The 13,406-nt window shown below is 45.7% G+C and overlaps 2 protein-coding genes across 2 annotated transcripts in view; both read right to left on the reverse strand.

The window, feature by feature from the left end:
• Positions 1 to 5,669: 5,669 nt before the first annotated feature.
• LOC123184656 (uncharacterized) lies at positions 5,670 to 7,276 on the reverse strand. The gene is made up of 4 exons (XM_044596740.1): positions 6,808 to 7,276; positions 6,629 to 6,697; positions 6,193 to 6,326; positions 5,670 to 6,064 (listed from the first exon to the last, which is right to left on the reverse strand). The coding sequence occupies exons 1-3, from the start codon at positions 7,214 to 7,216 to the stop codon at positions 6,307 to 6,309; spliced, it is 498 nt and encodes a 165-aa protein (XP_044452675.1). The 5' UTR covers positions 7,217 to 7,276; the 3' UTR covers positions 5,670 to 6,064; positions 6,193 to 6,306.
• A 92-nt stretch (positions 7,277 to 7,368) lies between these two features.
• LOC123191479 (uncharacterized) overlaps positions 7,369 to 13,406 on the reverse strand; it is a 13,583-nt gene continuing 7,545 nt past the window's right edge. Inside the window, exons 2-4 of the mRNA XM_044604197.1 lie at positions 7,819 to 7,959; positions 7,635 to 7,736; positions 7,369 to 7,557 (exon numbers count right to left, since the gene is read on the reverse strand). Coding sequence (XP_044460132.1) covers positions 7,513 to 7,557; positions 7,635 to 7,736; positions 7,819 to 7,959 — 288 coding nt within the window. The 3' untranslated portion in view covers positions 7,369 to 7,512. The remainder of the gene's footprint in view (positions 7,558 to 7,634; positions 7,737 to 7,818; positions 7,960 to 13,406) is intronic.

Genomic DNA, 13,406 nt, shown 5'->3' on the forward strand with positions numbered 1-13,406 from the left:
AATCATTTTTTATTTACAGGCACTGAGTGTGTGTTTTTTAAGACAATGAGAGTTTCTAATTGTTCCTGGTTTCAAAAATATATACATATTTTAAATATGTTCACACTTTTAGGAAATGCCGAAAATTACCAAAAAATTGTTCCAATTAAAAAATATTTATAATTGTTCACAAAATAAATAAATAAATTCCAAAAAATCATGTGTTCATAAAATGTTCGGCCTCAAAACATGTTCCAATTCTAATTAAAAAAAAGTTAAAAATGTTGAATTTCTTAAAAAATAAACAAATATTTGTGTTTTTTTCAAAAAGTAAAACATATAACCGATTCACATACTATTTCATGCACCACTACTCTTTCACTAGACGAAGCAAGTTAGGCTGGTTCTTCACGTCCACACTTCATGCTCCAAACAACCTTACTACCAAAATTTATAGAATTGGTTATAAGAAATAAATGGCACAAGGTGGCACATGAAGTAGGTTTTGTAATTTTTTCGACCGTTGCAACGCATGGGCATTTGTACTAGTTTATTTCATAAAAAATCCTTGTGAAGTTTAAGTTTATTTGGAGTTGTGCAAAATAGGTAGTCTGACGTAGTTTTTCAGGTCTAGATTTTCAGCTGCCGGAATTCTCCCTCTTTTTATGTACCTTACATATTATGAGAGAAAAGGCATTAGAATTACTCCAAAAAATATTATTATGCATAAAAACATTATAAATAATAGTAGGTAAACATGATACAAAATGGACGTATCAGTGCTCGACCCCATCGTGGATGGATTTCACCTCACTAGAGTCCTCATGGTCGGAGGCAGCAGCCTCAACCTGATTTATTCAGATACAGTGAGGAAAATGGGGATCGACATGTCAAGGATCAAATCCAGCAACACCACCTTAAAGGTGTAATTCCAGGCGCCAAGGCATGTTTCTCGGGATCCATGACGTTGGAGGTAGTCTTCGAGTCGCCCGACAACATCCGCAGCGAAGACTTAATCTTCGACATTGTTCCCTTCCGCATAAGTTACCACGCACTCCTCAGCCAGACATCGTTCGTCCTCTTTAACGCCGTCCTCTTTAAGATGCCAGGAGCGAAAGATGTTATTACCGTTAATGATAACACCGAGCGCTCGCTCCGAACAGAGAAACACACATCGGCTTTAGCCGCCGAAGAAGCGTCGTAGGCCCAGTCTACAAGCAAGGCAGTGGATGCACGCAAACGCGCCCGAGCTATGGCCTCGGTCCTGGAGCACTCCCGTGCTCACCCCTAAATAAGGATACGAGCCCCACAGCAAGACCCACCTAGCCGCGAAATACGTGCCTTGAGTGCACAACTTTGCGCTCAAGATTCCATGGGCAGCTCTAGGGAAAAACAACTCAGGCTGGTCATAGTGGGGAGTAACTTAGACTAGTAACATACATATGTTACTAGTCTATGTTACTACCTTCATAGTGGGTAGTGTCATAGGTGTGGTAACATAGTTGCCTTCATTTATTACTTTGTAGACTCATTATGCATTGGAAACCGCTATGTGATGGTAACATATTATGTTACTTTATTTGCCTCTCTCCTCATTAACTACTTGCCACATCATCATTTTTGCTTATGTGGCATCTATGTTACTACCTATATTACTCCCACTATGACCAGCCTCAAGGGCCGAGAGCTCGGTTCGACCAGGCCACGGCCGAAGATGTCCTCGGGAAACTACAAAACTACAGACACCATCTAGTGCCTGAACAGCGTTAAGATGATACACCACATCGACTTCTCAAAGCCCTCCCCAAGGACTCGTCCGCCGAACATTACCATTTCCGCCGAGCATATAGTCGACAGCTACACTCACACGGAAGCCTTGTACAAAGTAGAGGTGCAGACGTGCGGCAGGGCACAGTAGGGACGTCAAACCACTCATGAAGGCCCTGTGTAAACCTTTCCTCTAATGTATTTATTTCTTAAAGTATCTGTAAAAGTTACTTCGGCAGCTTGGACCATATAGATAGACGTCATGAATTTAAAGGAAATAATGACCATTTTTTCCGGTCATACTGCAGTTAATTATGTTGCACCTTCCTTTCTGCTTTACGGCCGAAGTAAACTATTATGATATGTTTCCCTTTTAGATGTGATCGGCTAATAAACCCGGGGCTAGAACTTCAATCCAACCCCAAACATGATTCTGGCACTAATTTTATTACATGTGCTCGGCGTCACGGATATTGCATTATATAAATCAGTTTCGAATTATGTCTTTGGTTAATGGTTAGGTTGCCCGGCTTCTGTGTTTGCCTTCCTACGTTCCGCTTTGTTCGGCTAGGGGGGGAGGGGGGGGGGGGTAAAGGGAGAACCACTATGATTGTACTTCTAGCTGGCCTGGTTACGTATCTCAGTGGAGAAAGCCGAAAACCGACCATCACAATAAGCGAGAACTGGTCGGCGATCCGATGAGAAGTGCCAAACTAAAATCGATGGAGGTTCATCCGTGTTAAACTAAGGTTTTGTTGTCACGGCAACTGTGATGCCCCGGTTCAATCATGCACTAATAATACATGCAAATGCACACGATCAAGCCCAATGACTCACTTGAAGATATCACAACACAACTCTAAACACAAATAAAAGTCATACAAGCTTTATATTACAAGCCAGGGCCTTGAGGCCTCGAATACATAAGCTTGATTCAAACAAGCATCAACAGAAGCATTAGATATCTGAGTACAGACATAAGTTAAACAGATAGGCCTTTAAGAAGGCGGGGCAAAACAAAAGCACTAGATCGAAAGGCGCAGGCCTCCTGCCTGGGTGCCTCCAAAACTACTCCTAGTCGTCGGAGGGCTCCTCGTAGTAGTACTCCCGAGTGGGGTAGTAGTAGTAGCCGTAATCGTCAGCTGGCTCCGGAGCTCCGTCGTCTGGTCACAACATTCGGGTATGGGGAAAAAGGGAAGCAAAGAAACCATGAGTACTCATCCAAAGTACTCAACAAGACTTAGATCAGATCTATTCTATGTATGCAACATTATCAAAGGAAGGTAGTACATATGGGCTGGACTGTAGAAGTGCCAGAATAGAGAGAAGACCTAGTCCTATCGAAGACTAGCATCTTCAACGGTCTTGCAGCATTAGAAGAGTGCAAATTAGTATATTATACTAGCACATATGCCCGTGCGTTGCAACGGGATAAATAAGTAAATACATGCTTAAAAATACAAAATAGTTTAGCACCCAAATAAATTTGCAAAATAGCAAAAAATAATTAAAAGTACCAGGTGTCGTTCTTGGATAAATATATACATTCTCAGATAGGACCTCACCTGTGTTATTTGTCACTCAACTAAATCAAATCTAGTTACTGCTTTCACTAAAAAAATCCTAGTTACTGCTGGGACACAACCTTTGTATTTGATAGTTTTCTACTTCATTATTCCACAAAGTCCGTACACAATACATGTTTGATGAGACACCAACATCCTCATATATCTCTCTTGTTTGGCCTCCTTTGATTTGGAAGAATTTCATAAAAATTCTAGAGGATAGGATTCTTATAGGATTTTTTTTCATTAAAGCCCTTTGGTTCATAGAAAGATGTATGTTGCATCTTTGTGCACAAGATGAACGGCGTCGACATTAAAGATGGCTACATGGTTAGTGAACATATACCCGTTTCCGTGACATCTACGTTTGTTGTTTCGTATTCCATTATCGGCTTATTGATGGTCGCTCACAACGTGTTGCTGATGTTTGCATTTGAGAAGAGGGTCCCGAAGAAAGCCGTTGATCTTATTGAGAGCAATGCTGGCGTCTTGGACGATTCAGGGATCATTCTTCTGCATGACGATGGAGGAGCCCGTGTAACGGCATCGTTCAAGAAATCAAAAGATGTCAGGCTCGTCATTCAAGGAGGCTTTTGGAAGTATGTCATACACCTCGAAATGAAGGAAAATAATCTTGTGGTTATCACGTTCCACAAACGTGCAGGGATTGCGTCCATGGCCGTCCGGGTGTGCATCCTGTCTTAAGACACATATGCCGTGTCTAGTGTATGGTTGGGGCATAGAATATGAATTGTTCTGTGCTATATTGCGCGGTCGCATATGTGGGCGTCGCTTGCTACTTTGTCAACCTCGTGAATCCTTTGTGAACCTCGTGAATCCGGAACTGGTATACCCTTACGTGTGGTATGTGGCTATGCGATGTTTGCATCTATGCATCCCCGTTAACTATATCACGTATTGGTTTGCATGTTTTACTAATGGCGATCTGCACCGCTCTGGTTTGCTGTAAGACCCATGGTTACATGATTTTTTTGGGCTACTGCTTGCTCCATAACATGAATGGAGATTGTGGATCCAGCATACACCCGGATATTCGTCTTACATAATCATGAAACATGTGATTGTCTCGCAAAAAAAAAAATGAAACATGTGATTGGTTAAATACTGATATATTGCACGACCGCCACCCACCTGCCTTTCATCCGGATCAACACATATGCATCATGTGCCTGCCACATGTACTTGCAGATCATGTGCTTGGCACGTACAGTTTCGAAGTTGAGACCCCTCCGTGCTTGGGCTTCTTGTACCACGTACATGGCACCCGGATGACCTGTGCTTATACTGCACAGGCACATGGTTGCAAGGCGCACCCAACATGTGCCGGGTACAAAGTCCAATTAGAGACTGCTACAAATGTGCCATACGCATTATTCAATCTGAGTGTTGCCCAAACTCACGGTAAGCGGCGTGTGGGTCCAGCCGACACTTCTTATATGCCAGGTACATGTTCCATCCTGATGCTTTTCATGTCTCCGACTTGACTTATTTATAGAATCATATTTGTTGGCCTATGTCATCTAAATAACTTTCGCAACCCGACATCAACGAATATTTAAAATAGGCTCCCGTTCGGCCCCCGCGTCGCCTACCCTAGGCGACACGGGGGCAGCCCCCAACTGCGCCCCCCCCCCCTTCTCTAGCTAAACCCCTCGCCGCCGTCGGATGCCACCATCAGGCGAAGCCCGCGTCGTGGCGGCGGCGGCGGGGCCTTCCCCCCGTGGCGCGGCTCTCCTCTCCTCCTGCGGGGCCCGCTGCTGGCGGCCCGCATGCGGGTGGCTCGTCGGCGCCCTTCCCGGCGGCCTGGCGGCCGGCGACGCTCCTCCTGGTGGCGGATCCGGTGATCCCTCCTGCTCGCGCCTCCTGGTTGGCTGTCCTTCATGAAGGCATTGTCTTGTTGCTCGTGGTGTGTTCGGTGTTGGATTTGAAGACTTCGGACGCTTTGCTGGTCCGGGCTGCTCCTCTTGGCGTGGGCATCCGGGGCGCTATGTACGGCCTCGACGACGCTCTTTTCGTGGCTTCTCCTCCTAGTTCGGCCAGATCCTACACCCCACTTGCCGATCCTCTAGGCACTTAGGTGGGAGGTACGTTGATTTGGTTCGTTCTGGTGGTGTGGCCGTGCGGTGATGGTGCCCGGCGTTGGTCGCGACCCGGCCCAGATACCTTTGTATCTCGTCTCTTTGCCGCAGGCTGGAGTTCGAGCTAGGAGAGTCTATGCTGTGTTGTATCCCTTCTTGTGTCTTTCCCACACCTTGTGTGGTGTTTCTCTCTTTTCCTCTTGTATGTCTATGTAATTTCTCTTCTACCTATCAATGAATGATACGCAAGCTTTGCGTATTCGCGAAAATAGAATATTTAAAACAATGAAAAACTACACAACCGGTCGCTCATAACTTTACATCCATACCGAGCAACTTATAGATCGGTCATGCCCGAATACCGTGGTTTGTACTTGACATTCAAATTCATTCCATGTTGTGCTGACAATAATATATAGGTCCACATAGATAATCTAGATCATTATGGTACAAACACTTTGCTCCAACAGAAACAGTCTCAGGCAAAGAATGCCCCCAAGATACATCAGTTTGTTACACCCTCATATTCGCTTGAAACTGTATCCTTTATCATTCGTCGATAGACTCGATGAACTGATGTGGCCTCCTTGTATTGTTCCCCTTGAGATGTAATATGTCGTGAAGGTAATATGGCGCCAGAGAACTGTCGTCCTCCTGGACATGATTGTGAATTCATTGCCAAGCAATTCACAGATAGTAGGAGATGGAGATGCAGAAAATTAGAACTACTAACGTTCCATCATATTTATCATGTCTGAAAATGACTAGAACAACATACTCACCAGGTGAATATTATGAATCGCTTGGTCGCCAATGAAATCCCTGCAGAAGTTCATGGTGGACTGTTATACCCGTCGCCCCTGTCTGATTCGTCCTCTTCAACAATTATTGGCAGCTTATTGAGCTTGCTGCAGTTCTGCACAAACAAATGCCTTGTTAAATGTACAACTCAACAAGGCTAAACAAAAATCGTTGGTTTCTAAACTACGGTTATCTTCCAAACATACACAATGGCGCATCCCATACACCAAAAAAAAGCTAACTATCAACCTTGCTTCATGTACGATAGCAACTTATCAGCTAGATCTGTCCATATCCCATCCACCTTACATGTATTGACAAAGACATCAGACATAATGAGCAATACATTTGGGTCCCCAGGACCCATCCCATAAAGAACAGATAGATAAACAGGATTGAAACTGCATGCCATCTTACCTGCATACTGACGACTTATATTTTGCAACCTGCAAGATACTGCTGCCCCAACCCCGTTCCTGATCTGGCCTGCATGCCAAAGAGAACCGTGAATAATCACCCTCCTGATATAAGCCCAATGCCAAAATACATCCTGAAGTCCAAAATACCGATGCGCATATCTTAAATCGAATATTTACCTGTGATAGATCCGTACAAGGTCCCTCGCCGCGAGATGACAGGGGCGCCTGTGCCCGGCGCAGGAGTTCCCCGGCGGCTCGGCTCTGGCTTCCCCGGCGGCCCGCCCGTCCCGGCGCCTCCTTTTGTACCAGAAACTCCTGCCTCCCGGCGAGATGACAGGGGCGCCTGTGCCCGGCGCAGGAGCTCCCCGGCGGCCCGGCTCTGGCTTCCCCCGGCGGCCGGTCCGTCCCCGCGCCTACTCTTGTACCCGAAACTCCCGCGCCTACTCTTGTACCCGAAACTCCTGCCTCCCCTGCTCTGTTTCATGTTTCCTTCCCTCACACAACACAGTTCAGCCAGGCCAGCCCACATAAGCGACAAGGGAGGCCCATTCGGGAGCAAACAGCCCAGCTGCAGCGACAAGTGCATCTATGGACAGTTAACTGAATGTAAACAGCAGAATAGAACAGAACATATTCAGACTGGATAGAAACCTGTAAAAATACTCCGTTTTCAACCAAAATTCAACCAAAATCAACCAGAATACAAACAGTAGTCATGATACAAATAATCATAATAACCTCCAACAAAATATAGTACTAGAGCTGCAGGTTCTACACAAAAGAACACCATTTTGCAGTGTTTTTCACAAATTTCTTCAAGCTGAACATATTCAGGCCAAAAGAAGAAGATGGACTATCTTCTTCTTGTCATGAAATAGGAACCTAAAGAAGATCTCCAAAATCCATATCATCAATTCCATTAGAACCCTGCAAAGAAAGAGGATCAAAATGAAACATTGGAATAGAATAGTAGTTTAGAGAAGATACAACAACATTTAAAGTACCATTAGCAAGTCTGTGTAGCTCCTGAATGCATTGCTGGCATTATTAGCATTTTCAGTTGTTGCTTGAGTTTCTCCACCAACTTGATTCTCTTTCTCTTGCTGCTGCATAAAGAAACCCAACAAATTTATATATGATGTAGTAATAAATAAGTACACTAAATTGCAAGAATTTTCAGCAACATACGCTAGATTCCTTTGGGTCTTTCTTTTTGTACTTGCGTGTCTTCTCGATCCAAGGTTTATGTCTCTTTGAACTTTTCGGTTGAACCTCTTTTTTCTTGAGGCATGCAGAACTAAGCAAACCCTCATCTTGTTGAACATTAGGCTGCACATAAAAGGATTCACTCAAAATACTTCTAGATATCCTCAGTTTTTCCCGTACTTGCTTGGCAAGGATGTCCAATGCATTGTCCACCAACAAGATACATTCCGGATCGCTTGCGGCTTCACTTGCAAAATCATGAAATTTGTGAGAAACAAACTTGTACCGCAACATAGCATCCAATTTTGGATCTTCAATTATATCCCTTCCTTTGGTATCTTGTATAGTTCCAGATTTTGCTTCTCGGGTCCATCTCTTTAAAAGATAATGGTTTGGCAATAACTTGATATTCATCAAGTCAAAAACTTTTAAAGCATGCGCACACAATACTCCGGTCCTTTTAAACTGAAAACAGCTACAAGAAGCCGTTTGCTCCAAAGGATCACCGACAACTATGCGCTCTAGTTCGGAACTCAAATCACCATTAGCCCTCACAATTGTAACAGCATATGTATTATCTCCATCCAATGCTCTACTACATGCAGCCATGGATCTTCTATATTCAGATTTGAATGCTTCAAATATGGTCGGTGTGTAAGCTTCGCTTGTTTGCAACAACATAGGAGTCTCCATCCCTATTCTAGGCAGTTTTTTAGTAGCTTCAAATTCTGCATCTAGCTCCTTGTTTCTTTTTCCTTGCACAACCCTTTCAAAATGTTTTAAGAAGCGAATGATGTCAAAATCCGATTTGAGATGTTTTTTCAAATCACTATTAAAACTCTCACTTAATTTGTGCTTCTCATTCCCAATGTGAAAACATCCCTCATGTAACATTCAGTCCACTTTTCTTTTAACTTGTAGATGCTATCTAGCCATGAGGCCTTCTTCTTATCCACCTTATTTCTCATGATGTCAAATGCCTCTTCAAAGGCTGCCTTGTCCTCAATATTATACATACAAGCGCTGAAATCTAAGAGGATATGAGGTTCTTCATCTTCCTCTTTTGTTGATTCTTCAACTTTGCTATTGCACAAGTGCTTGACGACATTTTGCATGATGTGGTAGGTGCACAAGCCATGCCATGCTTGGGTGAAAACATCCCCAACAGCCAATCCCATTGCCGTGTCTTGATCGGTAAATATAGATCTAGGTTGCTTACCGTTGTGTGCCTCTACAAAAGCCTCAAATAACCATTTGAAAGAGCCACGTGTTTCGTCAAACAAAAGAGCAGCACCAAAAATAACGGTCTCTCTAAAATGATTGAATCCGACGAAAACACCAAAAGGCCTATATTCTTTGTTTGTGCCAAAAGTAGTGCCAAAGGCGATAACATCTCCAAAGTGTGCATAATCAATGCACATCTTTGCATCAGCCCAGAATATAGTACTTATTTGTTCTTCGGAATCCAATTGTAAAGTATACTGGAAAGACGGATTCTCGAGATATACGGGACCGGCTGACACATATCCCGAGATATACTGGACGTACCAGATAAGCGGGCCGGGGTGCAGATGTTTCATTATATATTTTCGGATCTTCTCCTCCTCTGGCTCCATGGATCCACCCTCGTTCCTCCTCTCTCTCTCTCTCCTGGGTCAGTATTTATAAAAGGGTAAGGGAAGGGGGAGATGGATTCAGTGTTCGACTCCAACATCTTTTTGTATTTGAAGATCAAAGAAAATGTCACAGCCTCAGATCAGCTCTTGTTTGACTTTGCTTGCTCATCATGTCATCATGTGTATTTCCCAAAGAAACTTGAAATGGGGATGTTGAAACCCTAGCACTAAATGAATTCAACTAGGTTCAAATAAACAATATATTCAATGAACCTAAAATGCCCTTTGAAAATGTTCATGATTTTTGATAAAGGTGAAAACCTCTGCCAAAAATGATGCCAATATTTTTTAGGCCATTCTGGATTTTTGAATAACCCATATTGTATTTGAATTGGGGCATTTAAATACTATTAATATTTTTAAATGCTCCAGCAATTCTGAAAATAGTTAAGGGCCTCTGTAATAATTAATTTAATGGCCACAATTATTTCCAGGATTTATTAAAATGATTTGGGTTATAAACTAAATCAAAACAAAATAACAAAATTAGAAAAGCAAAACAAATTAGTAAAGAGAGAGAGAGAGTTTTACCTGGGCTTACCTGGCCGGCCCAGTGGACAGCCCAGCCCACTGGCCTGGTGCCAGTCATCCCTAACCTCTGCCAGTAGGCAGAGGCGGGACAGCGCACGCGCGCGCGAGGCGCCACGCCTCCTCCTGCTTGCCGCCGAGCCTCTGGACGCGTGGTTGAACGCCCCGGCATCGTCCCGAACCGCTCGACCCTTCTCACTCCCTCTGTTCTCTCCCTCGTTGATCCCCACCTCACCGAACGCAGCCGACGCTGCCGTTCGCCGTAGCTGAAGCCACCGCCTCCCCCTTGCTTCTTTGACCGGCTCAGAGGCTCCGCCTCGACCTCCTCTTCCTCTCCACCGAGCCGCGCCCCGCCGGAAGCCCCGCAGCATCGTCCACGACATCGTCTTCAACCTCTGGCCGCCCGCGAACTCTTCGGGGATTCGCGAGCTCCAGTCCCTCCCCGGCCTCGCCGTTGCCTCTACTGGATTCGCCGTGAGCCCCTGCCTCTTTCCCCTCTCTCCCCGTGCTCGCCCGTGCCTTCTAGCCACCCTGGCCATCGGAGCCGACAGCTCCTCGCCGCCGGTCATGTCGCCACCGCGACTACGGCCATGCAAGCACGCGTCCGAACCCACCGCTGCACTCAGAGCGCTCCCAGGAGCCGAGCACACCCACCAGATCTTCACGCCGTGCTCCGTAGCCCCGGTTCGGTGTACGCCCGAACTCCGGCGGCCGCAAGAGAGCTCGCCGCTGTTGACTCCGTCCACCCCCACTCGAACCACGGCCACCCGCAGATGCGCCTCGCTCCCCTCTCTCAAACGCGCCCTTCCGCGCGTCAAATGGTGGCCTGTAGGCGAAACCCGAGCCACTCCAGTGCGCCTCCATCGCGTTTGGGTCGCCGCCGGCGGAACTCCGGCGAGGGTGACATGGCAGATTAGTTAGGGCTAATGACGCACTTAGTCGACACCTAGTGACACTGACAGCAGGGCCCCACCGACTAATTAAACTTAGATTAGTTCTGTTTAGTATTAACTAATCACAGTGGCCCCACGCGTCAGCATTGACCATGCTGACGTGGCCATTGACTGGGTCCACATGTCTGTGACCCTAACTAGCACCGTGACACTGACCAGTGGGACCCACTAGTCAGGTTTGACTTGGACCCTCTCCGTTGACCTGCTGACGTCACACCGACGTCATGCTGACGCAGTAAGTCATTTTCTGGATTTAAAATAACCCAAAAAATTCCAGGAAATAGTATAAACTTCTAAAAATCATAGAAATTCAACCATAATTCCAAATGAAACAAATTATATATGAAAAATGATCAAAAAAAATCCAAAGAATCTGTTTATGGCATTCTCATGCATGTTAGAACAACTTATAGTTGCTGAATTGGACAAATCAATAAATGGCATTTGAAATGCCTTACATGGAGTTTGAATTTGAACCTTTGGTTCAAGCCAACTTCATTTAATCTGGTTGCTAGATGCATTAGCCCAAACACCATCATTTTGCCATGTCTTGATCATGCATCATATTGTGTATTGCATTGATTGTATTTCCTTCTGTTTGCTGGTAACCGTCCCCTCTCAGTCGACGATGTTTCCGACGACGTGATCGATGACACCAATGAAGAACTATATTATCTTCAGAAGTGCCAGGCAAGCAAAAACCCTCTTGTTCATTCCGATACAATTCCACTCTCTCGCTCCTGCTCTCTTTTACTGCATTAGGACAACCACGATTCAACTGTTACATGCTGCGGTAGTTGAACCCCTTTTCCTCTGCATGACCTGTCATTGCCACAGTAAATAGATGAAACCCACTAGCATGAGTAGGAATTGTTTGAGCCCTGATGTGCCTACTCATTCATGCTTGTTTGTCATGCCTGCTACTGCTTAGAGTTGAGTCAGGCCTGATTCATCGGGGATGAATTGGAATGTGGTGAGCATGTCCTACTGTTGAGAGCTAAGTGTGTGAATATGATTTGGTAAAGGTAGCGGTGAGAGGTCATGTAGGAGTACATGGTGGGTTGTCTCATTGCAGCCGTCCTTAGGAACTGAGTTCTGTGTTTGTGATCCATGAATAGCTACTACCACGCATTGGAATGCTTAAGTGCCCCTCTCGACTTATTAATCAACCTGATCTCTGTCCAGAAGTTGCAACTAGTTTCTGGTGTTTGTAGGTAGTGCTAGTAGTCTACCAAGTGGCACCCGGTACAGGTGGGCTTGGGACAGACTAGGCACAGTGGCCAAGTGTACCAAGTGGCACCCGGATGGTGGGCTTGGGAACCCTGTACACATCGTTTGGGGCCGTAAGTGACACCCCGGCCGGATCTCCTTGTGGATGGAACCCGAATAGGCGATAAACCTGGACGAGATACTTGTGTGGTTAGTTAGGTCATGGCCGACTCCCTCACCAGGCTTCCGCTTGAAGGTTGCCGAGATACACGATGTGTACATGGTGGTAAGTGGCGAGAGCGTGTGTGAAGAAGTACACCCCTGCAGGGTTATCATTACCTATTCGAATAGCCGGATTCCTCGGATATGGAAACTTGGACCCCTTGCATAGTTCATAGACAAGTGAAAGTAGATACTCTAAAATGCGCAAGATAAGTGTGAGTGCTATGGATGGTGTTCTCGCAGGGAGACGGGAGCGGATCCGTAGTGGTGTATTGGTATGGTGAATTTGTGGACTCGTGTGTGCCACCTCAAAAGAGTTACTTGTAGTAGTAGTTCAGGATAGCCACCAAGTCAAAGCTAGCTTTCTGCAGTTAAACTCCACCACCCCTTTGTTGATACTGATACATATGTAGCTAGTTCTGATGTAAGTCTTGCTGGGTACATTTGTACTCACGTTTGCCTATTCTATGTTTTGCAGAGAGACTTCACTCTCGCTAGTAGTGTTGGGGAACGTTGCAGAAAATTAAAATTTTTCCTACGGTTTCACCAAGATCCATCTATGAGTTCATCTAAGCAACGAGTCAAGGGAGAGAGTTTGCATCTACATACCACTTGTAGATCGCGTGCGGAAGCTTGCAAGGTGATGATGTAGTCGTACTCGACGTGATTCGAATCACCGATGACCAAGTGCTGAACGGACAGCACCTCCGCGTTCAACACACGTACGGGACGGGAGACGTCTCCTCCTTCTTGATCTAGCAAGGGGGAAGGAGAGGTTGAGGAAGACAGCTCCACCGGCAGCACGACGGCGTGGTGATGGTGGAGAGGCAGTACTCCGACAGGGCTTCGCCAAGCACACAACGGAGGAGGAGAGGTGTTGGGGAGGGGAGGGCTGCGCCTTGGAGGGTGGTCCAGCTGCCCTCCCCTCACCCCTCTATTTATAGGGGGAAGGGAGAAGGGGGCCGGCCCCCTAGAACCCATC

The sequence above is a fragment of the Triticum aestivum genome, chromosome 2A (assembly GCF_018294505.1).
Source record: "Triticum aestivum cultivar Chinese Spring chromosome 2A, IWGSC CS RefSeq v2.1, whole genome shotgun sequence".
In the NCBI taxonomy this organism is placed as follows: domain Eukaryota; kingdom Viridiplantae; phylum Streptophyta; class Magnoliopsida; order Poales; family Poaceae; genus Triticum; species Triticum aestivum.